The 24,931-nt window shown below is 33.6% G+C and overlaps 5 protein-coding genes across 6 annotated transcripts in view; 3 read left to right on the plus strand and 2 right to left on the minus strand.

Moving 5' to 3' along the window:
- The window catches only part of LOC102604383 (serine/threonine-protein kinase TOR), a 36,279-nt gene extending 32,984 nt beyond the window's left edge, over window positions 1–3,295 (plus strand). For both annotated transcript variants that reach the window (XM_006346213.2, XM_006346214.2), the window contains exons 51-57: window positions 11–94; window positions 1,183–1,244; window positions 1,318–1,390; window positions 1,484–1,618; window positions 2,151–2,324; window positions 2,399–2,661; window positions 2,970–3,295. In XM_006346213.2, the coding sequence (XP_006346275.1) occupies window positions 11–94; window positions 1,183–1,244; window positions 1,318–1,390; window positions 1,484–1,618; window positions 2,151–2,324; window positions 2,399–2,661; window positions 2,970–2,988 (810 nt within the window). In that variant the 3' untranslated portion in view covers window positions 2,989–3,295. The remainder of the gene's footprint in view (window positions 1–10; window positions 95–1,182; window positions 1,245–1,317; window positions 1,391–1,483; window positions 1,619–2,150; window positions 2,325–2,398; window positions 2,662–2,969) is intronic.
- A 1,067-nt stretch (window positions 3,296–4,362) lies between these two features.
- LOC102604947 (pyruvate kinase isozyme A, chloroplastic-like) lies at window positions 4,363–8,128 on the plus strand. Its single transcript, XM_006346215.2, has 7 exons — window positions 4,363–5,205; window positions 5,826–5,913; window positions 6,002–6,192; window positions 6,586–6,704; window positions 6,904–7,147; window positions 7,301–7,535; window positions 7,675–8,128. Exons 1-7 carry the CDS (start codon window positions 4,684–4,686, stop codon window positions 8,001–8,003), a joined length of 1,728 nt encoding a protein of 575 aa, XP_006346277.1. The 5' UTR covers window positions 4,363–4,683; the 3' UTR covers window positions 8,004–8,128.
- Window positions 8,129–9,358: 1,230 nt separating this feature from the next.
- On the plus strand, window positions 9,359–12,792 carry LOC102605286 (uncharacterized). Its single transcript, XM_006346216.2, has 4 exons — window positions 9,359–9,667; window positions 10,568–10,794; window positions 11,285–11,392; window positions 12,384–12,792. The coding sequence occupies exons 1-4, from the start codon at window positions 9,478–9,480 to the stop codon at window positions 12,504–12,506; spliced, it is 648 nt and encodes a 215-aa protein (XP_006346278.1). The 5' UTR covers window positions 9,359–9,477; the 3' UTR covers window positions 12,507–12,792.
- A 609-nt stretch (window positions 12,793–13,401) lies between these two features.
- LOC102605620 (amino acid permease 6-like) lies at window positions 13,402–18,240 on the minus strand. The gene is made up of 7 exons (XM_006346217.2): window positions 18,125–18,240; window positions 17,301–17,525; window positions 15,649–15,742; window positions 15,348–15,562; window positions 14,857–15,002; window positions 14,530–14,757; window positions 13,402–14,053 (listed from the first exon to the last, which is right to left on the minus strand). Exons 1-7 carry the CDS (start codon window positions 18,207–18,209, stop codon window positions 13,628–13,630), a joined length of 1,419 nt encoding a protein of 472 aa, XP_006346279.2. The 5' UTR covers window positions 18,210–18,240; the 3' UTR covers window positions 13,402–13,627.
- Window positions 18,241–21,830: 3,590 nt separating this feature from the next.
- On the minus strand, window positions 21,831–24,887 carry LOC102605954 (uncharacterized). The gene is made up of 4 exons (XM_006346218.2): window positions 24,664–24,887; window positions 24,360–24,578; window positions 23,250–23,315; window positions 21,831–22,330 (listed from the first exon to the last, which is right to left on the minus strand). The coding sequence occupies exons 1-4, from the start codon at window positions 24,820–24,822 to the stop codon at window positions 22,181–22,183; spliced, it is 594 nt and encodes a 197-aa protein (XP_006346280.1). The 5' UTR covers window positions 24,823–24,887; the 3' UTR covers window positions 21,831–22,180.
- Window positions 24,888–24,931: the final 44 nt, after the last annotated feature.

Raw genomic sequence — 24,931 nt, forward strand, 5'->3', positions numbered from 1 at the left:
GGTCATATAGGTTCTTTGGTTAAAGAGTCGCACTTCTGAGGTCTGGCTGGACAGAAGAACAAATTATACAAGAAGTTTGGCTGTCATGAGCATGGTATGTGTTCCTTGCATTCTTTCAGAACCTCTCTTGAAGCTTATTCTCTGTTCAGGTTTGGACGAGAACAATGTTCTCTGATTTGTTTATTTGTTCTGTTCTCTAATGCATCTTGTGGGGTGGGTGTGCTATATGAACACTAACCTTTTTTTATTCTTTATGGAAAGATAGGAAAAGTAAGTCTGTTGAGTTGTTGTTTACAGCCTTTTCATAATACTATCAAATTAACTAACATTGCACAATCTCTCTTTTACTTCTTTTCCCCTTCTCATTTGAGAGAAGGAATGTCTTTGGAGGCATCTAGTCATATGTCAGAAACTACCTTTATATATATATATATGAGAAACCCACCTAGTGTTATGAAATTCCGCTTGCAAGTATTTGGATTTGATGGAAACTATTCATGACAAGGAGTACCCAGAGTAATCACACAAGTTTTGCTTTCATATAAGCTGCATTTATATGGTGCAACTCTCTTTGATGATATGATCTTCCTGTGCATAATCAGAATGTTTACAGCCTTTTGAATTAGGCATGTCAGAAGCTTAGTAACCTGAAATTTTTTGCAGCTAGGGCATGACTAATATGTGTTGTATCTCTGTATCTTAAAATGCTTAATTCAGAGGAGCAATAGTTGGTTTTCTGACCAACGTTTGGCACAAAAAGTTGCTTCTGTACTTAGTCAGGGTCATTAATTTTTTGACCTAGTTTGACCCGAAGAGATACTGTTTTTAGCATAAAGAGCTTTCGGCCTATTTGATGTGATGTCATTCAGTAGGACAAAAACTTAAAATGTCATCTGACTTCTTTATTATGTTAGTAATGGTGACAGAGAAATTTAAATAGGTGGCGTTAAGTTAGTTCAATATAGGAACACATTGCATCAGAGTTCATATTATTGGCATGTGAAACCTTAAGAATTAGTATTAATGATGGAATGGCTCTGAAACATTTTTCCAGCGTCTTAAAATGGAACTAATGTCTTACAAATCGGGAAGAGAGAATAGTAAAACTCAGAAAAAGGAGATACTTTCTTTTTAGCTGCTTCTCTTGCGTACATCTGTTGATTTTGGGTTGACTTTCTCCAGGTTGGATACCTACTTGGTTTGGGTGATCGACATCCTAGTAACCTCATGCTTCACCGATATAGGTACCATTGTACTCTGAGATTGCATTTTCTTGCTGATGACAAAAGTTTTGATATATTTATATTTGTCATGCAGTGGGAAGATTCTGCATATTGATTTTGGCGATTGTTTTGAAGCTTCAATGAATCGGGAGAAGTTTCCAGAGAAGGTAAATTATTATGTTAAAAAAATGGTTTACCAGAAATTTTATGTTCTTCCTTCAAGGAAACTAATAGCTATTGTAACAAACTTTTATGTGTAGGTTCCGTTTCGCCTCACTAGAATGCTTGTAAAAGCAATGGAGGTTAGTGGTATAGAGGGAAATTTCCGGTCAACATGTGAGAATGTGATGCAAGTTCTCCGACTGCATAAAGATAGTGTTATGGCTATGATGGAGGTAAATTTTGGCATCACCATCTTACCATTTAAAATACATTTCTCTAGCTACAGTATGGGGTCATAATGGTGTGAATATTGATCGGTCTGTATTGAACTCTTCTGTTGTGTACACTAATGGACTGCTTTCAAATCCAAAATGATCTTGAATCTCAACTATGCTATCTTCTGAAGAGCACAAATGGGTGATAGAAGGGTATTCTATCTAATATGAGTAGATTTGGATCCAACTGAAATTGGAATGACTTGTATGATTGAAAAATTAGAATCTATTGGTCCTTAAATTGCCATGTTGATCAATTGAAAACCTTAACTAAGGCTAGTAAATAACTGTCACAGCAAGTTGAATTCACAGTGAAAAGAGGAACGCCTTTCATCAGTTTGAGATGCTTGGTTTCATTCCTTGAATATATGTTTAGGTTGCTCTAAATGAGGAGTTTGTCATTTGTCTTGTAATGATGTAAATGTTTTAGTTACAGAATCAATTTATCAGCTTATTTCATTCTTCTTTGTCTTCTTTTTTTTCTTTTCAGGCCTTTGTTCATGACCCACTTATAAATTGGCGTCTTTTCAATTTCAATGAAGTTCCGCAAATGTCCACACTTGCCAGTGCGCATGTGCCTCCTGTTGTGAATAGTGAGGAGTCCTCTTCAGATAGAGAGCTTCTTCAGCCACAAAGGGGTGCAAGGGAGAGAGAACTGCTTCAGGTTTCAATCAATTATGCTTACAAAGTATTCTGGGGATGCATGCTTCATGCTTACAGTTTTATTTCTTTTTCTAGGCGGTCAATCAATTAGGTGATGCCAATGAAGTTCTAAATGAACGTGCTGTGGCTGTCATGGCTCGAATGAGTAATAAACTCACTGGACGTGATTTTGCTGCTACCTCTGCATCTTCAAGCTCTCTACAGCATCCACTGGATCACAGTACGTTGATTTCTGGAGAGACGCGTGAAGCTGATCATGGTTTATCAGTGAAACTACAAGTCCAAAAACTTATTCAGCAAGCAATGTCTCATGAAAATCTTTGCCAAAATTATGTTGGGTAAGTTCAAGATTCCCATTGCTCCTTGGTTTCGCTTTTGTTTGTTCATTTGCTGCTGACATGCACATTTGGTGTTTGAATGTTTAAAATTTTGGTAAAGGGCCAAAACTACCCTTAAACTATTCTAAATAGCTTAAATATACCCTTAAACTATATTTCGGCTAAAAAATGTCCTTCATGTAAAAAAATGTGTTGGTCCTGAATCTGGTAAAGGGGTGCTTTTGATGAATTAGAATTTTAATTGCAGTGTAAAAATAGTGTATTTTGTTCTTTGGACTAATTCATGGTTTCCTTGTTCTTTATTTCAGGTGGTGTCCATTTTGGTAGGTTAGTATATTTGTACAGTGTTTGATCCTTTGTAGAAGTTCTTGGAAGAAGTCCAGCATGTACAGAACTTAGGTTTATGTAAAGTCCTAAGTTTGTGGTAGCCAGTTGTTGTATTAAGCAAGGTAGCCTATCGGCAGTATGTAATCTAGCTCCAAGTGGAAGTTCAATAAGACTGGTTCTAGTCTGAGAATGGTGAATATTTATTCTGTACAGCTATTTACATAGTGAAATGAACCCTTGTGAAGAGGATAAAGTTGGTTGTCTGCATCTAAAGCTTTATGTATTCTTGATCCTAGTTGCTGATGAATGAAGTAGTTTCTCTCCAGTCCCCTAGTCTGATGGATCGACGAATTTCATGTCTATTCATCTGACTGGACAAATCCACAAAGATGTAATTGGGTTGTGTCTCATTTTCTTCAGTCTACTATGTGAGGAGCAAGATTTTGTTCTGCAGTAAGGCTGATGGGATGATCCCGGTTTCCTTTGCCCATCTCCACTTAAATACCGTGTTTTTTTTCTGTCTATGGCAGGGTTTAAACTTATGACGCGCATCTAATTCACTTGTGATCTTTATCACTAGGCCAGAGTCTGGATCCTGGTTATATTAGGTACATTTAAAAATGAGTTAAGGTGGCGGACTTAAGTTAAACCTTGTTTTAGGGTCACATCATTGGTTGGATTTTATGTTAATAATATATTCGCGCATGCATATATATATATATATATACTTCAGGAGTTGGTAAAGTGTATATGTCAAGAATTTTAATAATGTATATATGCTCGGTGCTGGCAAATAAAATATGAATTTGTGTTTAGAATATTTCACAATTATTAATTTATCATTATTGTAGTTATGATAATTTTGTTTAACATGTTTTGTTAATCATCCAACCTCATAAGAGTATTTATTTTTAAAATGTTCCGGTAAGGTCATTTACAATACCCTAACATCAATAAAAAGAAAAGAGTGGAAAAAGTTGACACCCCATTAAAGGTTGTGCTAAAATCTAACTTATATTAAATGACTGAATTTAGTTATTTCAAACTTCATTCATATTAAACTTCACGGGTCTAAATTTGCTACGAAAGTGAGTAGACTTATAAATTTTAATGCACCATATGATTTAAATGGTAACCCCAAAATCGAGTATATGTACGCCCCTATATAACACGATCCCATTTAACCAAAAAAAAAAAAACAGGATCCTTTTTTTCTTGTTTTCTCTGTCTTGAAAAATAACACGTTCATTAAATGGCCCTAAAGTTTGTCTGGCTGAGATTGGCCAATAGAAATAGACCGTTAAGTTAGGCCAACTATTACCTATTTGTAGCGCCCGTTTCATCTGTTTCAAACAACTTTATAGACATCTGAACTGTCCCTACTTCTACTTCAACTTTATACAGGACAGACAGACATTGGACCCCTCTACTACTAGGGTTTTACTGTTTTTTCCTAACTAAACCCCTTCTTTCACAGAAGCATATACTCATCTTTTTTATTATTCTCCTCCTTGTACATTGAAAGCTCCACACATAGTTAAAAAAAATTATGTTACAAAATCTTGGCGGAGTTTTCTATTCTATAGTTAATAGCTTATGAATTTGTCAACAAGTTTTAATCTTTTTTAAAAAAACTTTCTTTTTTTGGGATTAACTTTGATAAAAATTTCTGGGGTTTTGGTTTTCTTTGTAAAGATGGCAGTAGTGGGAGATTTAGCTTTGATGGGGACTAAGATTAAGTTAATTGGTAAATTGGAGAAAAGGGTATTTGGTGTTCCACTTTCTACAAGTCCAAGATTTAGTTTTTCTCAGACTAGAAATTTGGATGTCAGCAAATCAAGAACTGCAGTCAGAGCAGTGCTGCAGGTTGAGAAAATTCAAAGTTCAGGTGAATTGAAAGAAGGGTTTTTAGGCTTTGATGTTGTGTCAGAAAGGGAGCTTAAAGAAAATGGATTTTTGGGGTTAAGGAAGACAAAGCTTGTGTGTACAATTGGACCAGCTTGTTCTTGTATAGATGAGTTGGAGAAATTGGCTATTGCAGGTATGAATGTGGCTAGGCTAAATATGTGTCATAACTCAAGGGAGTGGCATCAAGATGTTATTAGGAAGATTAAGAAGTTGAATCAAGAAAAGGGTTATTGTGTATCAGTTATGATTGATACAGAGGGGAATCAAATACAAGTTGATCTTGGCTCTTCATCTTCTGTCAAAGCAGAGGTAATCAACCAAATACTTTAGAGCCCTTTTTGTGATTTTTCTTGTATTATGTTGTTGGGTTAATTTCACATATGGTGTTTAAATTTTATCCTATGTAACAGTAAAGTAAAAAAAAGACTATTTTTTGTCACATTAATGTGGTTGAACTTTACCCATAGTAACTAGTAAGGTCTTGCTCAAAAGACTAAAAGGGTAGCCCGATGCACTAAGTTCGTACTATGTGGGGGGTCTGGGGAAGGGGTGGACCACAAGGGCCTGTTGTACTCAGCCTTATGTTGCATTTCCTCTCAAGAGGATCGAACCCGTGACCTCTCCTGGTCACATGGCAGCAAGACTGGAAGGTCAAATTTCCAGCACTGTGTAATGGCTGTTTCCTTTACTTTTTTGCTTCATTTAAATGCTTTTAGTTGTATTTTGTTTGATAAAATATGGAGTAGTCACAGATTTTTAAGTGGTCAATTTTTTGTTCTTCAGTCGAAATTTGATCTTGAGGAATTCTGTTACTATATTTAACTAAAAATATTTATCTGTGACTTTATTTTTATATTGTGTTAACCCGATGTTGTTAAAAGTTGAAGTTTATAGTCCAACTTGAATTCTGTTCATGTGAGATTCATTAGGAGGCTTCAATCTGGTACTTTACTACTGAGAAGTTTGAAGGTTCTCGTCCATTTACAATTCAAGCAAATTATGAAGGTTTTTCTGAAGGTAATCTCATTGATTAAAAAATATAAATTGTTTCCTGTTTTGGTTGTAAAAGGTTAGATTGAGGTTGAATTCTCTTTCTCCTATTTAGGTGTCAATTCTGGTGATGAAATTGTCATTGACGGAGGAATGGCAACTTTTGAAGTTATAGAGAAAGTTGGTAATGGCTTGCGCTGCAAGTGCACAGACCCCGGTCTACTTCTGCCTAGAGCTAAGTTGAGTTTTTGGAGAGATGGAAAGCTTTTAGGAAGAGATTATGATCTTCCGACTTTATCAACAAAGGTCAGTAAATTTGTTGCTCGATTTTTACTCATCGAAAAGAAAAATATATGCTCGAGTTAAGCTTAAACAGGGATGTTCATCTTCAACATGCTCTGACTAAGTGTTTGAAATGACAGAAATGATCCAATAATTGATAGTTCTAAATGGCAAATTTTCACAATTTTTACATTTGTTGAACTACTGAGGTTTATATCTATTGTATAAAGGTTGTAAAGAAACTGAATCTCGAACCTTTTATCCTTTTCTTTTTGTTGATAAAATGAATCTCTTACCTTTCTGATGCACTTGTTATGATCTACCCCAGTGAGAACATAAAGTTGTAACTTTCCTATTGAGAATTATATCTGCAATATGAATTTCTAATCTTGCTGATGCGCACTTCATGATCCACAGGATTGGTCAGACATTGTGTTTGGAATATCTGAAAATATCGATTTCATTGCAGTTTCATTTGTAAAAGACGCGGAGGCAATCACGCATCTGAGGGACTACCTCACAACTACATCCTCCAAGTAAGTAAAGTTTGTGAGCAAAGATTATTTTTTAACTTCAACAATTATATCCATTTCAGTCCTTCCCTAAAATGCATAATTATGGTCCACTAATAGCTGCATTCCTTATCATTGATTAGCATTGCTCCGTCTCTTTACTCTAATTTTTCACATAGGTTCAAAGTGTATTTTGCATAAATCCTTCTGAATTTGATCGCAGGGCAATAAAAGTGTTGGCAAAGATAGAGAGCCTAGAGTCTCTCCGAAGGTTGGAAGAGATTGTTGAGGCTTCTGATGGAATTATGATAGCAAGGGGAGATCTAGGAGTTGAGATTCCACTTGAACAGATTCCATCTGTTCAGAAAGATATTACTTATGTTTGCAGGCAGCTCAACAAGCCCGTTATTGTGGCCTCTCAACTTCTAGAGTCAATGGTCGAATACCCCACTCCAACACGAGCAGAGGTACTGATCTTTCTTTCCTCGTGATATTTTTTTTTTTTTGCATCTTCTGTCTTTTGACAAAATTTTACTAGACCATATCTTTTGGGTGGATTCTAGTTTGACAAGTACTAGCTAATCTGGCCTTCAATAATCACAAGCCTTTTTACGTGATAGGTTGCAGATGTTTCTGAAGCGGTACGACAGTATGCTGATGCATTGATGTTATCTGGTGAGTCAGCCATTGGATCATATGGAATGAAGGCTCTTTCTGTCTTGCGTACAACTAGCACCCGAATGGAACAATCATGTCGCGAAGAGAACAGGCAAACTTTGTTGCATCAGCGCAAACTTGGAGCATCTTTGCCAGATCAAATTGCTGAGCAAATCTGCAATTGTGCAGTGGAAATGGGTACTTCCCTCGACTGTATACATGCATGTTCTTAAAACTGTTAGATAGAGCATACCTTTTTTATGTACTTAATATATATATTATGTCTCAACGACCTATTTGTCTTCGATCTTAACCAATTTCCTTTTACATACTCCAGCTGACAACCTAGGGGTGGATGCTATATTTGTGTACACAAAGCATGGGAAGATGGCATCTCTTCTCTCACGCAATCGTCCAAATCCTCCAATATTTGCCTTAACGAACGACAACAGCACACAGATGGCTCTCAATTTGCAGTGGGGAGTTACTCCCCTTCTCACTGACCTTTCAGACGACATGGAAGGAAACGTTAAGAAAACAGTGGAACTTATAAAAGCAAAGGGGATGATAAAGAAGGATGATGCTATTTTGGTGGTATCAGATATCATTCCAATTTCTACTGCCCAAACAATTTTCCAGTCCATTCAGGTTATGACCATAACATAGTGGATATCTTTTCAAGTAGATATTGCATTATGATTTCTTGTATGTTTGGAAAACAGACTTCTTTTACTATTTTAACGACACCTACTTTTGTTGTATACCATATTCTGTTCAGTTTTTGGTTTTTAGTTCAAAGATTTTTCTTTAAAACATTCCATATGAAGAAGATGAGCCAATTTTTCAAAAAAATAAATAAAAATGTGTTAGGTCAAGTTGGTTAAGAGACTTGAGAAATTGAATTTGAATAGGCAATTGTGGAAGAGTCCAAAATCCAAGAGAAGGCAACTTGTGAGGTCACATGTACTCTGGTCATTTGTTTGCTTTATATATATACTTCACATGTCAATTTGTACAAAAAGAATATGGATTCTTCCTTCCTTCTCCATTAATTGATTTTGTTTTTTTTTTTATCACAATCATAGAATAACAAGCGTAAGGGGTAAATCCTTGTTCCTTTTTAACCATTTAGTACTTGAAATTTATCGATTAATTTTGATTTGGGCCTGTTAACAGGATAAAATATTTCATGTTTCTACGTTTTTAAGCCTCCACAAATTAAGAGTAAATGAATCACAACTATATCACCACACTCTTATATGGAATGTGATGTACAATCGGCGATTATTTACTTTTTGGTGAGGATTTTTTCATTTTTGACAAATATGTACAACAACAAACCATTGTAATTCCACAAATAAGGTATTAAAAAAATAGATATATATAAATTTTATCTTTATCGAATAGAAAAACTATTTTCAATAGAACTCAGCTCGAAACGAAAAACTTTTGAATATGGATAATAAGTCCAACTATGCAATTATATTTTAGTCGTGCAAGAATCAATCAAATTGCTATCGTTGATTATTGACGGCTCTTATTAGTCTTCTGAACGAACTCAAAAGCCACCTTAGAATATTCTTCTCTAACAATAAATTTGTAAATTCATTCTTTTAGGAAAATAAATATATATATTATGATAGTGATTACAATAGTCAATTTTAATTAGTACGTTTTTCTCAGTTTGCAGCTAATAAGCAATTTGAAGGGAAATGTTGGATTTTGATTCATTTGAATTTTCCTATATTATACTCTCTCTTTTAACTTTTACTTGTCCGCTATATTAACATATTAAAAAAAAGTAATTAAAATTTATAATCTCAATTAAAGAAAAAAAAAACATTCTTTCTGAATCAACTAAAAAGGAAAAAATGAATATGAGAAAAGAGGCCAAATATTATTTTTGTAGGGAAAAAGGTGGTTGGTTGGTTAGGTGCTAGCGTAAGTAAGTATGTTGGATGGCGACACACATGATCGATGCTCGGCTGAATATTTATGGCTACAAATTTGCCAAATCATTGGCAAAAAATTGTAAGGTAAACCGGTGGAGTGAGAAACAGGAGATTTCAAGAAACAGTAATACTGCCGCCGTTTAACTAAATGAAGCTTCTTGAATTTTAGCAAATTTGATCAACCAAAAATGGCATCTTTCCAGTTATTGAAGTCTCCATTCTCATTTCCTCAATCTAATTCTAGTCGTTTTTCCACTATAGTCCAAAGAAGGATTTTGGGTGTGAGATATCAAAGGAAAAATCCAATCTTGAAGACATTTGTTGATACAAAGTTTAGGGTTAGTTGTAGAATTCAAGACAACGAAAATCAGAGTAATGGTAATCTTTTATTTACTTGGATTTTGTTTCAAAAAGTTGGTTTCTTTTAGTGGTGTTTGATTTCATCTCTAGTATGTTTTTGCTGTTCAAGTTCCAATTTTTTTGGTTGATGGTGTGTTTGATAGAAAAGATATGTTATGTTACCTGTTTCATCACTCCGGAGTCAAGATTTTCACATGTGAGTGAGAATATAAAAAAGTAGACATACAAAGAAGTGAAGGGGTTCAATATCTACCATATATACATAAAGATATTTTTAACCATGTATAAACAATGTAATTTTACATCGAACTAGCTCTGCCAGCTAGCATGCTAGAGGGAAAACTTATTAAGTTCTCTAAGTGATAGTTAAGCACCAGGCTTTGAGAATGAGAAAGGTTGAATTATTGGTAGCAAGTTCTGATTAGTTAAAATGAATATCAGTTACTTGATTGAGGAAGGAGAGGTGACCCTCGACAAGGTTCAATTGATTGAACGTACAGACTGTGACAATCAAGAAAAAGGATAAGTATTTGAAGTATTTCAGGTAAAGAAGGAAAGTGTTAAACCGAGAATTTATACTGGACTGGCTATCTGGTGGGCTATCCTTCATTAGTAAATTCCATAGTGATTCAGAAATTTAACTTCTGCTGCCAAGTACATAAATACCTTAAGCTTGAATATTCTTAAAGAATGTTATCTTTGAAGTTCCAGTAGCTCTGGCTTCTCATTATAGAATACTTCTGAATGTAACTGGTGACGGTTGAATGACTGGATTGACTTGCGTCATGGCCATAGGCCAATCGCTCGAACTATCTGGAAGCTTCCAATTTCACTCCGTCTTAGAGCTCTTGTAGCTTTTATTTGAATATACTCTTTCTCTTTATGAAAAGACCTCAAATCCAATGTTGGTTCTCACAGGTGAAGAACCACCAGAGTCATTGTTTATGAAAGAGTTGAGAAGACGTGGCATGAATCCAACTTCATTGCTAGAGGAGACAAACACAAATATCAAAGAAGACGAGGAGACAAAATCTAGGGAAGAAGATGGAGGCTTCTATCGTAGAAATGCACTGTCAACAGATTCTGGAAGAAATTTGACTAATCAAAGGGAACAGTCTATGGCACTGAATAGTGAAGGCCTTGAGGTGGGCAGGTTTCCTCCTTATACATTATTTGGATTTTGGTTCTAAATGTTCATGTACAAGAATAAAGTCGTGCGATTGGTTCTTGACCTGATACGTTATGAGTCTCTCCGTCCACCTTAAATTTAACTTCCCATTTTGACTTGGCACAGTTTTTAAAAGAAATAACTTATTATATTAGCTTTTACCATTTCTTGACTTTGTGTTTTGAAGAATAAAATAGAGAAAATAGTCTATCGAGAAGTATCACTTGTTCTTTAATGGAGTAAGAGTGGACTGAGAAGTATGACTTACCAAAGGTCAAGTAGGACTTTTCAATTTTAGGACAGGAGTTCAGTTGTGTAAATAACTGTTCAAACAGAAATCTTATGAAAGATGTGCAAAGAGTCATTGGCTATATTATTTTGCATATTTTTTGGCTTCACATAATTTATATAGACACTATATGGGTTTGTAACTAATGACCATACGTCTTTATGTGCTATATTTGCAGGGTTTGATTCCGCGGGCAAAACTTTTGCTTACTCTTGGTGGAACATTCTTTTTGGCATTTTGGCCGTTGATCCTTGTAACTATTGCAGCTTTCTTGGCTTTATACCTGGTAATTGATTCCTGTGATCCTTGGTTTGCATCCTTATGATGTCTTTGTTATAAAGGGCCAATTGCAATTAGTTAATTTGTTTGTTTTACCTTTTTGCTAAAGCAAGTTTGTTGAGCTTCTTATCTTTGTTCTGGAATGACTTTTCCATAAACCCAACAAAGGAAAAAGAACCTTTTCTTTTAGCACATCCATGTATAGTTCACACGATATTGAGCTAAAAAGATTTTTGGAGGAAAGGGGTGTATCCCTCTTTTACGAACTTGCAGCTTAAATCTTATGTTGAATTAAAAGTTGAAATTAGGAAATTACTGGTGTTACCTGCTTATTGCTGTAACCATCATGTTACGAGGGATAGCCTAGTGGTTAAGACCCTTTGACCTTGGTTTTTGTGGACAGAAAAGAATAGGAGATATTTGGTGTATTAACTCTCAATCACTCTATAAAGGCTAGGTGCTTAATGTATCTGCTTAGCTGGCACAATATGTCCCCTGTAGATTCTCATGACAATTTTTTGAACTTTGTTAGCTCCCTGGTCCTAGGAAACCCTCTCATGTATTAGAGTTAACTCAGTTTTCTTTTTGGTGTGGTGAAAGAGACCACAACTGCATTTGAGTTATTTTGATTGTTCTTAGTATAAACAATTAAAGATGATCAGTTTCAGAAAAATATCCAGCAAAATGTGGCAAAACCAATTGTAACAAATTGTTATCATTGAATGCAATGTCAAACTGAAAAAGAGTTTCTGTTTATTGAATTTGGATGACAAATGATCATAATATGGACCTCCAGGAAAGTAGAGAACAAGCTAAGATGAGTAAAAAATTTCCAATAAAACATGTGACGAGTTAAATATACCTCAGGTGTTATTTGTTTTGGTCGAAGTTATTAGCCCGGTAATTCACGTGTTTCATATGGCTTTTTGGTATTATATTAGTCGCTAGATTATTCATGTTCTTAATTCACCATTGACTGTTTTCTTCTCTCTCGGCAGTATTTTGGACCTTCATTTGTCCATTACGCAACCAACAGATCGACAGATCCACCACCATATGTTGACCCTTATGTACTACTCGAAGAAGAGAGGATATCGCAGACAGCTCCACGTCTAAATTGAGTTGCTGCTTATTTCATGAAGTTATACTGTTCAAATGTCTTAAAGGTTTCCATTGCTTATCCTGAGTATATTCTCCTTATTATTTTCTGGTTTGACATTGCCATGATAGCTAGAAGATACTCATGTTGACTGAGAAATCTTATTTCTATGACTGTAAAATTTGTAAAAATGTGCAAGAGATAAGATTTCCCATTCTGTAACCTATACTGTATATTCTTTATATTGATCATAATCCCTTTGATGGGAAGTCCCCAGAAATTCTTTAGAAGTCAAGCACGTTATGATGCGAGAGTCTCAATTGGTATTTTTCTCCCCCCTCCCAGAATTAGATCTTGAAATAGATCTCATCAGAGTGTGACATTAAATATTGTTAGTTTCAAGTTGATGACATTTTAGAAAAAGGAGTGACTTTACAACTTGTGAATTGTGATACATCCCTAGCAACTTACCAGTGGTCCAGCTGCTTATGCTGTATTTTTCATCCAATATGCTTCAATGATTTTAGTGATTCTATGTACTAGATGGAACTTGAACTCGTAATGTCACAATTGTAGTATTAATGTCGACTTTACTGTTTAATAGATTTCAAATCCTTCTAGCAAGTGACTGAGAAGTACTTCAAATGAGCATCCAAATGATATTTAAGTTTAGAAAATCTAAAATCAACTCAAGGTGTTCATATGAATCCTTTAATGATATTTCTCTTATCCTAATTGCACAAATAGGACCAAGAGTAAAGTAGTTCATTATATCATTACCATACCTATACATACATAATTCTACCTGTGTGCAATAAAGCATGAACTTCATATCATTAGATTTAAATGAAACCTATAGCAACTTTTCTTGATAAGTAGTAATTGTATGAAAACTACAGAAATTCTGCAACACGAAATCTAGGAAATGAGTCTTAAAGATTGTAAAAGTTTATGCCTATAGCAATTTTGTAACACCAAATCTAGGAAATCAGTCTTACAATACACGATAATGAAATGTGTATGCCTTCGATTAGTGAAGGCAAACCATTCTGTATGTCACTAAAAGAAAAGGAAAGTTGGAGGAGGCTTTAGGGGAGGTGCTTGTCTTCCTTTCTTATTCTCTACACATTAGCCACAGGAACCTCAAGACCGAGATTGGAAGGGCTTGAATTCCCGGAGAGATTTGATAAGGCCTTGAACAGATCCAGCAGCAGCAAGAAGTGAGATAATCAGGCACACAAAACTCAATATATTCAACCAAATCCAGGTAAATGAATTTTTAGGAATCTTGGCTTGTGCAATGTACATTTGAATAGGGAAATAGACAGTGAGTGGCCAAAATGAGGCTGCTCCCAGAAGACCGACAAAATCATTGAAGAATGGGAATAACATGGCTAATATGGTTGTGAATACCACATATGAAGTTCTCCACACCAGCCTGTAAAAATTGAAATTGAACAACCCCAAAGGTGAAAGGTTGATCATGTATTCTTTTGTTATGAATTTACTTTGTGGCCATTTCTGTTTGCTCCAACCCTCTACAAATCCAAATAGAGGTTGACAGAACACCTGCAAACATATTATCAAACTAAGCTTTGCCATTGGGATTTATAAAATTGATCTGTTATGGTGAAACGCTAGATGTGTGCACCCAAGGTTATGACCTAGCAGCCAATGAAGTTGGATGAAGACTATGAGAGAACATTAGCCTAAGCCTTAGTAGATAGAGTTGCTCAGTGGTTGTGCTTTGAGGTGAAAGGTGCCTGTGGCCTAGTAGTCATTGAACCGGTTGAGAAACAAAAAGAAATTACTAGGAACTGGCATCCAAAGGGAGTGGCCTAGTAGTCAATGAACCGGTTGAGAGTCATGAGGTCTCAATTCCAGTGGAGACAAAAACACTAGGTAATTTACCAGCCTTGATGGACAGAGTTACCAGGTACTTGTTGCTAGTAGAAGGTGATAGGTATCTCGTGAAATTAGTCGACACCACGGTCATCAAAAAATAAAAACCTACTAGGGAACGTGATTTTGATGTTCGATGTTACCTGGTAAGCTCCAACGAGATGAACCACAATGCATACATTAGCGAAATCAACAAGCCAGAAAGGTTCATAGAATCCAAATCCTGTTAGAAAGTTTCCAGGCGCTTTGTTTCCAAATGCAGCATACCCTAGAAGTCCACATAGAGTGTAAAATATTGTTGACACAGAGATACCAACCAATGCAGCTTTCTTCATGGACTTATTTTCTGGTGGATGGGATTTCAAAGTGTCCTGTTAAAGTTGAGTTGCCAAAAACATGTTAAGATTTAAGTGGACTGGAAAAGTTTAACAAACTGAAAAAAGTAGTTAATAAAAGAAAGGTTGTTTTGCCTGAATTTCAATAAGAACAGTAGAGAAAGCATAGGCAAAGGCAATATCTCCAAGAGCAGAGAAGGTGTTCCACATCTTGTCTGTGCCTGATACATCTTTTCCAACTGATGTCCCTGTTAAGCTTGTGTTTGCACTTACTCCATCCTCTTTCCATATCAAATTACAAAACCATTAGGTAAAAGAAAAAAAAGAAGAGAAAACATGTGTGTATGGTATGATCGAAAACGTTTTCTTGAAAAATAAGTGATTTTTTTACTTATTTTCTTGTGTTTGCTACTAAGCAGAAAATATTGTCCTAATAGATTTCATTTATAATCTACACATAACTATGAGGGTGGAGATGAGACAACAAGTGTGTGGCGTCACTAGCGAAACTTATTTTCTTAGAGCCAATTTTTTTTAACAAAGAAAACATGAAGATCGAAAAATATTTTCCTCCGTAACAAACACACTAAAAAGGTAAAAAGAATATTGAAAATGGTAAAACTAACTTGCAATCTTGGCAATGGAGAGACCAAGTCCAATGAAAGAATAAGCAAATGACATAACAGCAGCAATGATGGAAAGGAATGAAAGCTTGTGAAAATTTGGGATTTGGCATAGAAGGATTTGCATAATCCCAAATAAAATTATGAAGGGATTGTTTGACTCATGACAACCAGCATCATGACCTTTCCTATGAAAGCAGTTGGATCTTTTAATTGCCCTGATAAATAAAAATACAGAATTAATCATTAGGAATTAGGATTAAACACAAAACAGAAAAATGTAATACACAAATTAATTTCTTACACCATGCTTATGGATGTGGTGATTGCATATCCAATGGTAACACCAAAAAGGTTACTATATTGAGCTAATCCACAAAGCTGGACTTTCCTTCCTCCTGCATTCATACAAAATATTTTAATAGGTTAATCGCGCATTCAAAATTTTCACTAAAGAGATTTCATTACAAAGTGAAAATACAATGCCTAAAATTTGAAACTGAAACCTCAAGATCGATTTTGAACCCTCTAAACCATCGATTCAACCTCTAAGTCTTGTATTCCAATTAAGTGCATCTTTGGCTACGTTAATCGAAAAGAGAAAATGACAATAACTCGTCTTCAGAACCACTATGGTGGTTAAAATATTACTCACTTAATTTCATTACATTATTTCTTTATTAGTTCATTTAAAAAAGAATTAAATATTTTTATATTTGGAAACAGTTGATTTTAACACTACATATTTTACCTTGATGAAAAGTGTTTCTTAACCGCGTAAATAATATGAAACGTTTAAAAATATAAATTTCAAAAAATTTATTCCCCCATCCACCCTTATTTTTTATGTTAATTCAAATTTTGTCACACAAATTGAAAACCGGCAAAACTCAGAAGTTGAAGAGAATTGAGGTGGCAAAATACAGAGAGAAAGATATAAGGAAAGAAGATAAGTAAATCATTAATGAAATGTTCCAACAAAAACAAAACAAAAATGGCTTTTATGTAAAGAATAGTCATTAATGATTCACAACCAACAACCTCCTTCTGTTCTTTTCTTCTCCTGGGAAATTGACAATGGAACACAGCTATATGTTCCATTCTTGAATTACCCTCCAATGTGTGAACTGAATTACATCTATTCACACAAATCAGTGTAACCACAATGTGGTGGGGGTATAAAAAGAATAAGATCTACAATTTAAAAGAGAGTGTTATTTTTATTCATTAGTCATATTTTACGTGACACTTCTTTTAGTTTTTTCTAAGTGATTGTTATATTTTACATTTATAAAAACGATTTAATTTTATTATACCCACTTAACTCTTAATGATATGACTTTATAAATCCACTTCATATAAAGAACACACCACTTATTTTATTGTTGGTAATAAGGGTATTTTGGTAATTTAATTATATCTTGCTTACAAAAGTCTTGTTTTGTTTTATAAAAACTCCTATTCAACAATTGATTAAATATCGTCACACAAAATAAAATGAAAGCAATATAATTTATTTATTTTTCTCTTTAACACTTTAAATTACGTATTAGATTTTGTGCAACTATGACCACGTGACATTTTACCATTGACTACAATCAATTCAACTTGACCTACAAATATATTGTCAAACCGTTACAAATCTAACTTAAATAAGATCAAACCATTGATGTTTTAACTCAAAAAAATAATCAATGAATATTTTACATGAATCACAACTAGTTCAACTCGAAAATGGATCTCAAGTTGGACAACAAAATATCCACATATAAGTTAAAAACTTTTTACCTCGATAAATGTGCATCTCAAACTTAAATGTAACACATCAACACACACAAAAATTAAATACGTTCAAACATAAGATTTATGATGTGTTGGAAACGAAAACAACACAAACCATCGTAATTTAATTATATAAATATTATTATTTTTTATATTGTGAGTATATATGCGTACCTAGATGGGCTCGAACAGCATCCATATAGGTGTAGCTACGAGAGCCATCGGGGGCGCGATAACAATCGGCAAGGAGGAGAGAAGTGAACCATGTTATGGCTGAGAAAGCAATGAGAGCAACTGGTCCTGCTATCCATCCCAATTGGGCTGTAGCCCATGCCAAAGATAACACTCCTGAACCTATCACTGCTGTTATGATATGGGCACTTGTAGTCATCACCGTTCCTACAAATTTAAACAATTAAAATTATAACAATGATGTCGGGATCAACTTGTATACATGCACCGTAATCTGGTACATGTTATAACCACTAACCATAGGTACCGTATAATCGTAATACTGTTCAGTCAAATCAGAAGAATTCACATATATAGTCAATTCCCATTTAATCTCATTTCCCTTTTCTATATTTGGAGAAAATCAATCATAACAGTGATGTCTGAATCAACTTGTATATATACACATCCATCGTAAGTATCGATTTAACGCTATTAATCAACAAGATTTAGACAGATGAGAAAGAATTCACATACCCTATCCACATTTCTTTGTGTTTTTTTCTCTAATTTTTTTCAAACAATCTTCACCTACACCCTTTTAGTTACTTTTTTTTCAAAAAAAAATTCCTAATCCTTTTTTCCTCTTTTATGTGATTGAAGATTCCCCTTATAAGGGAATTTTTCATGAATGCATGTGGAAAAAATAGATTTGCATGATATATATAAAGAAAAATGACTTTAGAAATTCCAAGAATAGAGATCTAGTGATAGAGAAATATTTATTTAGTAAAAAAATAAAAATAAAATTGTGTATATATTCAAACCAGTTCGTTTGGGGCGTCCATCATCATCAAACTTGGAAGAATCATCAATGGCTCCACCCATAGAGACATTAAAACTCCCCTCCATTTTCTACTCTCTTTTAATGCTAAGTAGTAGAAAAATTGGACACATAAAGATAAGTGGACAAAGCCAATGGCTATATATTTATAAAGAGTTTTGGACTGACAACTCACACACTAAAAAGATTCTACTCCCTCGGGTTTTAATTTATATGACATAGTTTGGATTATTTTCAAAAGTCAAACATTTTATCTTTTACTATAAATTTTGGGCATAAAATCTTCAAAAAATTTAAAATAATATTTAAAAGTATTTTAAGTCGTAAAATTAGTAATTGAAAAGATGTATAAAATTTATAGTCAAACATAAATTTATTTGAATCTTGAAATTTGAAAGTTGCCATGAATGGAGTAATAAATTATTACATTTTTTTAGTGATGTAATAAATTGGAATTATGACGTGAATTTTTTTTTCTTTCAAGTTTTTCTATAAATCATGTTGTAAATGGGATAGCTAACTCGATTAAAATCAATATGTACTTCTTTTACTACTTTTGGACTGGTATTTTATTTTTAAAAATTCTTCTTTTCGTATGTCAAATAGTCGAATGATGATTGATCAGGAGCTGATTTACGGTGACGTGTATAGTTAACTGAGGTGATATATTTTATCTGTTTTTATCTAATATAATAAACGGATGATTGTGAATACGAATAAAAAAAATTTATAAATAAGTTTGAAAATGTCTAGTAAAATATTTTATCATGTGTTCGATTATATAATTCAAAGAGTTCGAGTTTCTAACATCTTTTGGAGGCTAAAAATCTTTTATTTTTTCCACAAAAGGTTTATTTTCAAAAAGTGAGGTGTTCGACCAGATTTTTGGGAAGTAGATTTTCATAAGCTAAAAAAATATTTTTTTTAAAACTTGCTTATCATTGTTCAAAAGTATTTTTTTTAATTGGTTAGCCAAATAAATATATTTTTGAAAAACACTTTTCAACGTAAATTGATTTTAAAATTTTGATCAAATATACTATAAATAAAATACGTATTGATATATTCAGCTATTTTTAAAAATGGTGTAAATATAGCCCTTAAAATATTGCTCTTCAAAAATCAAAATAATATATACAGTATTTATTTATACATTATTTGACCTTATAAACAAAATATTTGACTGTCGTTTTGACCATCTGAAAAAAACAAGGTCAACCGGTCAAAATTTAAAGATGATTAAGAACCATCCAAAATGCGGGTTAAGCACTAACCAAAGTTCTTGGTCTAAATTAAGATGCTTTGCCACTGTTTTAATTAACAAATCCAAGAATAGATCATTTACTCATGGATGCTACTCTATAATTTATTGTTATAAAACTTATTAGTACTTAGAATCTATAATTACTTGTGGCCTGTGGGGATTATATATATTATATAATCAGATTGTGTTAATTTATTTAAAGTAAGTAATTATGTTACACTATATGTGCAAAGGCAAAAATAAAGTAATCTTTCCGTTCATTTTACTCGTTTAACTTTTAACATATCAAAAAAAGATAATTATCTTTTTTTTTTATGTTTTACCCTTATTATTAATAATTTATTCTCCGAATCATTATTCAAGACCTAATACTCCATCCGTTCACTTTTACTTGTATATTATTTCAAAAAATAGACTTTTACTTTAGTTCTCATTTTTAATATATCAAGAAAAATAATTACTATGTTTTTCATGTTTTCATCTTAACATTAATTTGTTATTCTCCAAATCATTTTTCAGTAATACTAAACACCAATTGATATAAGTATTATATTCTAATAAAATACTCATTAAAAAAAATGTTTGAGCCTCTTATTTTGATTTCTCCAAGTGAGAGAATGTTTTTTAACATTCTATATAAACATCAAAAGTACCTCATACCTCATTAATTATCGTTCGTAGTGGACTTCTTTTTCTTTTTATCCAATATTTCCTTCATGTTAGGGGTGTCTCCTTAATTGGTGCAAATAAGAGAATTGAAGTCAAAGCATATATACCTTAAAACACAAGTAATATGTCTTAATTAGAATCATATCCACCGACAAATGTGCATCTCTAAATTCAAACTTTATTTCATTTCATAATAAATTACAGCACAAGGGGAAACAACAAAGAAGCTCACTTTGATTTCTTTTTTCTAATTATCTTTTCTATATATGTTCTTTATTTATATTTAATATAAATATAAAAGTGACATGCTCATGTAGTTTTAATTTAGAATATTTCCAATTAGAAAAGAGCTGATTAATATATTCTTATGTACTAGTTATAACTTATAAATTCATTTAAAAAGGTAATAATCTGATGTGAAAGAAAAATTAAAGGATAAGAAACAGCATAAAATCCTGCCATGCACTTTAAAGATCGTGTATTCCACCCTCCCTTTTTTTTCCCAATCATATATTGTCAAACCTCTTTATAATTGTATTATTTATTCAAACATCTTTTGGTATTATAGGTAAACATTATAGAGAAAATATAATATAATTAACATGAAAAATCGATATTGAAAATTTGAACGTTATAATGAAATAGTGTTATAAAAAGATCAGACCGGATTATCTTGTTTCCATCTTATTTCCTTTGAGTTGATCAAGGACATATCCCTTAGATAGCGCTGTGTATTTGTTATAACTGCTTTCGGCATAAACAGTTACTTATTTTAACTGTTTTGTGTAATGTTGAAAAGTACTTTTAACTTAACTTGTACAACACTCTCAAATGAAGCTTAAATTTAGAGTAATATTGGAAATTGCTTTTGGTTTTAAAACTTAAGCCTCACTTTTGGAAGACAATTTGCTTATTATCGAATCTAAGATAATGTTTTATGTTATGTTAATTGCATATAAATGAATTCTCCTAAAGATCAAGAGAAATATTTATACATAATTTCCATTAAAGAATATTATATCTATTAATCATGTTCTCCTCGTCTACCGCACATCCAAACAAACCCTTCATTAAAATCTTATTATTATTATTATTAATTAGTGTTGTTGTGGTGGACTGGTGGTGATGGTTTGATTTTTATTATAGTTATTATATTAGTAGTAGTATAGTTTTGTCTTTATTTTACAAAAAAAATCCTCTCTTTTTTCTGATTTAACAAGCTCCATTCTCTTTTGGTCCTAATAACTTCTATTTAAGCCCATTGGCCCATCAAAAAAGGATGCAACCTTCGGCCTTATAGCTCGAGTTAAGCCAGGTCGAAATGGGACCCAATACTGATCCAATTCTTCTTACAACTTACAAATTGGGAAAGTTGTTGCTTTTTTATTGGAAGAATTACCTAAATACACAATTTATTTTACCACCTATTCAATTCCCTGCTATTTGAAAAAATTACCAATAATTAGCGTATTGTCATGATTACTTATAAACACAATAATTAGCTGACAAATACTAGGACAGGGCACAGGTAACATTGAGAATTGTTGATAGATGCATCAATGGAGGACTAGATTTCCGTAGAATCGACACTGATGGAGTCGGAACCAGCAGGGCCAGTTGGTGAATTGTGGTAACAGCCTCGATGTTCCTCTGCTTTCTGTAGTTGACCAAAATTATATCTAAAACATAACATGGCAAGCAGTACTAGTGTTTCCTGGACGTGATCAAAGTCCTTTGGGGCACCTCCTGTGCATCATAAGCAAAATAAATATGTAATACCAAGTAAATAAACGTGCACTGCTATGCTACATTTCTCTGGATTGGTGCTCCATATTAATAGTGTTTAAATTTTGTGAAGTAAAGTTGACGTCCTAGTTACAATCACAGTCCACATAGACCTAAGACAGCACAAATGATCCAGCTTCGACCTTGTGGGATTTCATTCAAAGGGCCTTAACCCAATTATTGTGTTAGGAAATTTTTTGTTTCCGAATAAAATCAGAGTTGCCATCATTGGACATTGCAGTTCCTCAACTTGTTGTTATCTCCATGAGCTACTTTCCAGTCCAGCAGGAATAATACTATGGGATCTCATTGTCCAGCCAGTTAACTTGCAGGTTGCATTCCACTCCACGCGCGACCATCATCATCATCTGTTCTAAGGTTGCGATTATTTTGTAAGTATGATATGCCTGTCCATACTCCTCGAATAAGTAAGATACTAGCAAAAATTACACTCCCAAGTGTGCAAAATACCTGCAAACCATAAAGACCATAGTAAGGGAATATTAACTGCAAAGAGGAGTCATCCAGGCTAAGGGTACTAACAAGGGTACAAAGATGAGATGGGGCACACTCATTTCATACTAATTGCCGAACAGACTCAATTAACAGAGAGAACTGTATAATTGATCAATCAACAAAGAGAGGGACCTACACTGCGGAAAATGTTGAAGTGAAAACTGAGTCGTAACGACAAATAGGTTTATGCAGGATTACAATTGAAAATTTTCTCATGCTGCCGAGGATAAGATGAAGTAACACAAATTTTGTAGCAGGAATCCTTCTTATTTGGGTTTAAAGCATTCCTCGGATGATAGACACAATAATGAGCCCAAGATTTTATGTTATAATAAGCAATCAACAATTTGAGTCTTCTAAACCGTATTATGATGCTATTGGCAGTACAAACAAGTTAATCTTTTTTCCATAATCTGTCTGCTAGTACAAAACTGTATACTCCCTCCATCCCAATTTATGTGAATGTATAGCATGAAATTTAAGAAAAAGGGACTTTTGAAACTTGTGGTCTCAAAACAATCATGAGAAATTTCTTTGGCCGTAAATCATTTCATTAAGGATAAAACGTGAAGTTTAAAATCATATTGTTACTAAAAGTATATAGAAAGATGTCATTTTTTTTGGGACTTACGAAAAGGAAAGAGTATCACATAAATTGGGACGCAGGATGTATAATGCAGCGAGCACAAGATTCATTCAACTTGAAAGAGTAAAAAAGCTGAATCATTCAAAATTTAGAAGAGCTAAATGCATTAATTGAAGTCTGACATGTCCACCGAACGTGTCTCAAAAACAGACAGATTAGAATAGAAAGTACATTACACAGTAAAGTACCACATATCACCTTATCACAGAAAATAAGTGAAAGACTTACCTCAAGAACTGCCTTTGATAGCCACAAAAATGTCAAAATTATAACTCCATTTACAGAAAATGACACCTACATCCAGTAAAACTCATGTTACTAACTTAAAAACCAGCCAATGTGGAAAACACATGTGCAACTCTAGATAGTCATACAAAGGGGAAATACTCATTGGGAAATCAGAATAGAAAATGAAGCTTGAGGTTAACTCTCTCAAACATTGCAAAATTGGAATATAAAAACAAAAATCCATGAATAAGAAGATAATAAATTCTTCAGTTCAAATTGAGAGACTAATAAATTCTTAAAAATGAAAAATTGTATGGTGAGCTTGCATAACGAATTATTGAAAAGGAATGTATAACTCCTCGCATAGTGACTATCTAACTGGGGGAGTTAATGTTGCAGGATATGTTAGCTAACATGTTGGAGTGCTCATTCAGCTTCATCCATTTTCATCAAGAGAAGTTTAAAGTTCTCTAATATAGTCTTCTTTTTCATCATGAAGCAATATTCCCTCATTTTCTTGCTCGTCAATTCTAATCTACTGAGAGCTAATCAGCTTGTCTTCAATGGAGAGGGAAATATGGCTAACTATGTGATACACGGTACAAAAACAGGTGGTCTACTTGCTATTGAGTTAATACTTAGATAACATATAGAAACAGGGATCTAAATAAATGAGAACCAAAACTACAACAGAGAAGACATTAAAAAAACCAAAAGAATAATGGTATTGGTCTCCAACAATAATCAAGACAAATTCCTTATATTATCAAAACTTCCTTAGAGAACAGGCATTCACACTTTGAGAATTGATCAGGCAAAAAAGAAGAGTTAACATTGTAATTCTGACATAGTAAAAGGAGGCCTTTTCATGTTAGTTACAGTTGATCATAAGAATCTTGGGTTTTATTCCAAATGGATTCACAATAGCACTCTGTGTGATGTGAATTCCAAGCAGAATCTCTGAGATCTTAGATGTTTTGAGTCATTAAGATCCGCAACCCATTCACTGTCATTTTTTGATGATGTGCCTTTAAAAAGAATGAATTGTAGATAAAAACACTTGCTTTAGCTAAATTGAATCGTGATAATGAGATTTAAGCAGAAGAATACCAATTGACTAGAAATTGAATCAGGCAAAACGGAGCGAACAGCTTTCCTAGCTTTTCGAGAAAGCTTCTTGAAAACGTTCTGTACAAATTTAACGAGTAGATCCAAACTTCGATCTTCCTCTTCTTCGTCTTCATCTTCATCATGATCTCCGGTCACTATGTTGCCTGAGCCTCGATGACGGCTCCAATTTCGGGAATCGCCGATCAAATCATCACCTCCCTAAGAAAATCAAATTCCAAATAAGCATTAATAACATTAATTTAAATTTAAAAAACTTACTGGATAGCAAGGAAGGAATATTCACCTGAGAAAAATTGGAAATGCGTCTGGAAGCTTTAAGGCGAAAAGTAGAGATGGGACGGAATTTGAAATGAAGATGATTGAATTGGGGAAGAGGGTTTATGGAGTTGGAGTGGTAAATTTTGTAGAGGGTAAAGTGAAGAGATTTAGTGGTGGACTCCATCAAAATGAATAGCAGTTCAATGCTTGAGCATCTAAACAAAAAAACACAACATCACTCAGCTGCCACCTTTTTCCTTTTTCTTTTTCTTTTTTTTCTCTCTTTCTATCCC

This window comes from Solanum tuberosum, unplaced genomic scaffold, assembly GCF_000226075.1.
Source record: "Solanum tuberosum cultivar DM 1-3 516 R44 unplaced genomic scaffold, SolTub_3.0 scf00073, whole genome shotgun sequence".
NCBI classification, from domain to species: domain Eukaryota; kingdom Viridiplantae; phylum Streptophyta; class Magnoliopsida; order Solanales; family Solanaceae; genus Solanum; species Solanum tuberosum.

What these genes read in the sequence shown, in the direction of transcription:
- LOC102605620 (XM_006346217.2), bottom strand. Translation starts at nt 18,209, where the DNA reads ATGGAGGGGAGTTTTAATGTCTCTATGGGTGGAGCCATTGATGATTCT. An exon ending in TGGACGCCCCAAACGAACTG is followed by an intron (nt 17,526 to 18,124) that starts GTTTGAATATAT and finishes TTAAATTTGTAG; the next exon opens with GAACGGTGATGACTACAAGT. An exon ending in ACCACATCCATAAGCATGGT is followed by an intron (nt 15,563 to 15,648) that starts GTAAGAAATTAA and finishes TTTATTTATCAG; the next exon opens with GGCAATTAAAAGATCCAACT.
- LOC102605286 (XM_006346216.2), top strand. Translation starts at nt 9,478, where the DNA reads ATGGCATCTTTCCAGTTATTGAAGTCTCCATTCTCATTTCCTCAATCT. An exon ending in TGAATAGTGAAGGCCTTGAG is followed by an intron (nt 10,795 to 11,284) that starts GTGGGCAGGTTT and finishes CTATATTTGCAG; the next exon opens with GGTTTGATTCCGCGGGCAAA. An exon ending in CTTTCTTGGCTTTATACCTG is followed by an intron (nt 11,393 to 12,383) that starts GTAATTGATTCC and finishes CTCTCTCGGCAG; the next exon opens with TATTTTGGACCTTCATTTGT.
- LOC102604947 (XM_006346215.2), top strand. Translation starts at nt 4,684, where the DNA reads ATGGCAGTAGTGGGAGATTTAGCTTTGATGGGGACTAAGATTAAGTTA. An exon ending in TTATGAAGGTTTTTCTGAAG is followed by an intron (nt 5,914 to 6,001) that starts GTAATCTCATTG and finishes TCTCCTATTTAG; the next exon opens with GTGTCAATTCTGGTGATGAA. An exon ending in CAATTGTGCAGTGGAAATGG is followed by an intron (nt 7,536 to 7,674) that starts GTACTTCCCTCG and finishes TACATACTCCAG; the next exon opens with CTGACAACCTAGGGGTGGAT.
- LOC102605954 (XM_006346218.2), bottom strand. Translation starts at nt 24,822, where the DNA reads ATGGAGTCCACCACTAAATCTCTTCACTTTACCCTCTACAAAATTTAC. An exon ending in GCATTTCCAATTTTTCTCAG is followed by an intron (nt 24,579 to 24,663) that starts GTGAATATTCCT and finishes TGATTTTCTTAG; the next exon opens with GGAGGTGATGATTTGATCGG. An exon ending in ATTCAATTTCTAGTCAATTG is followed by an intron (nt 23,316 to 24,359) that starts GTATTCTTCTGC and finishes TACTGGATGTAG; the next exon opens with GTGTCATTTTCTGTAAATGG.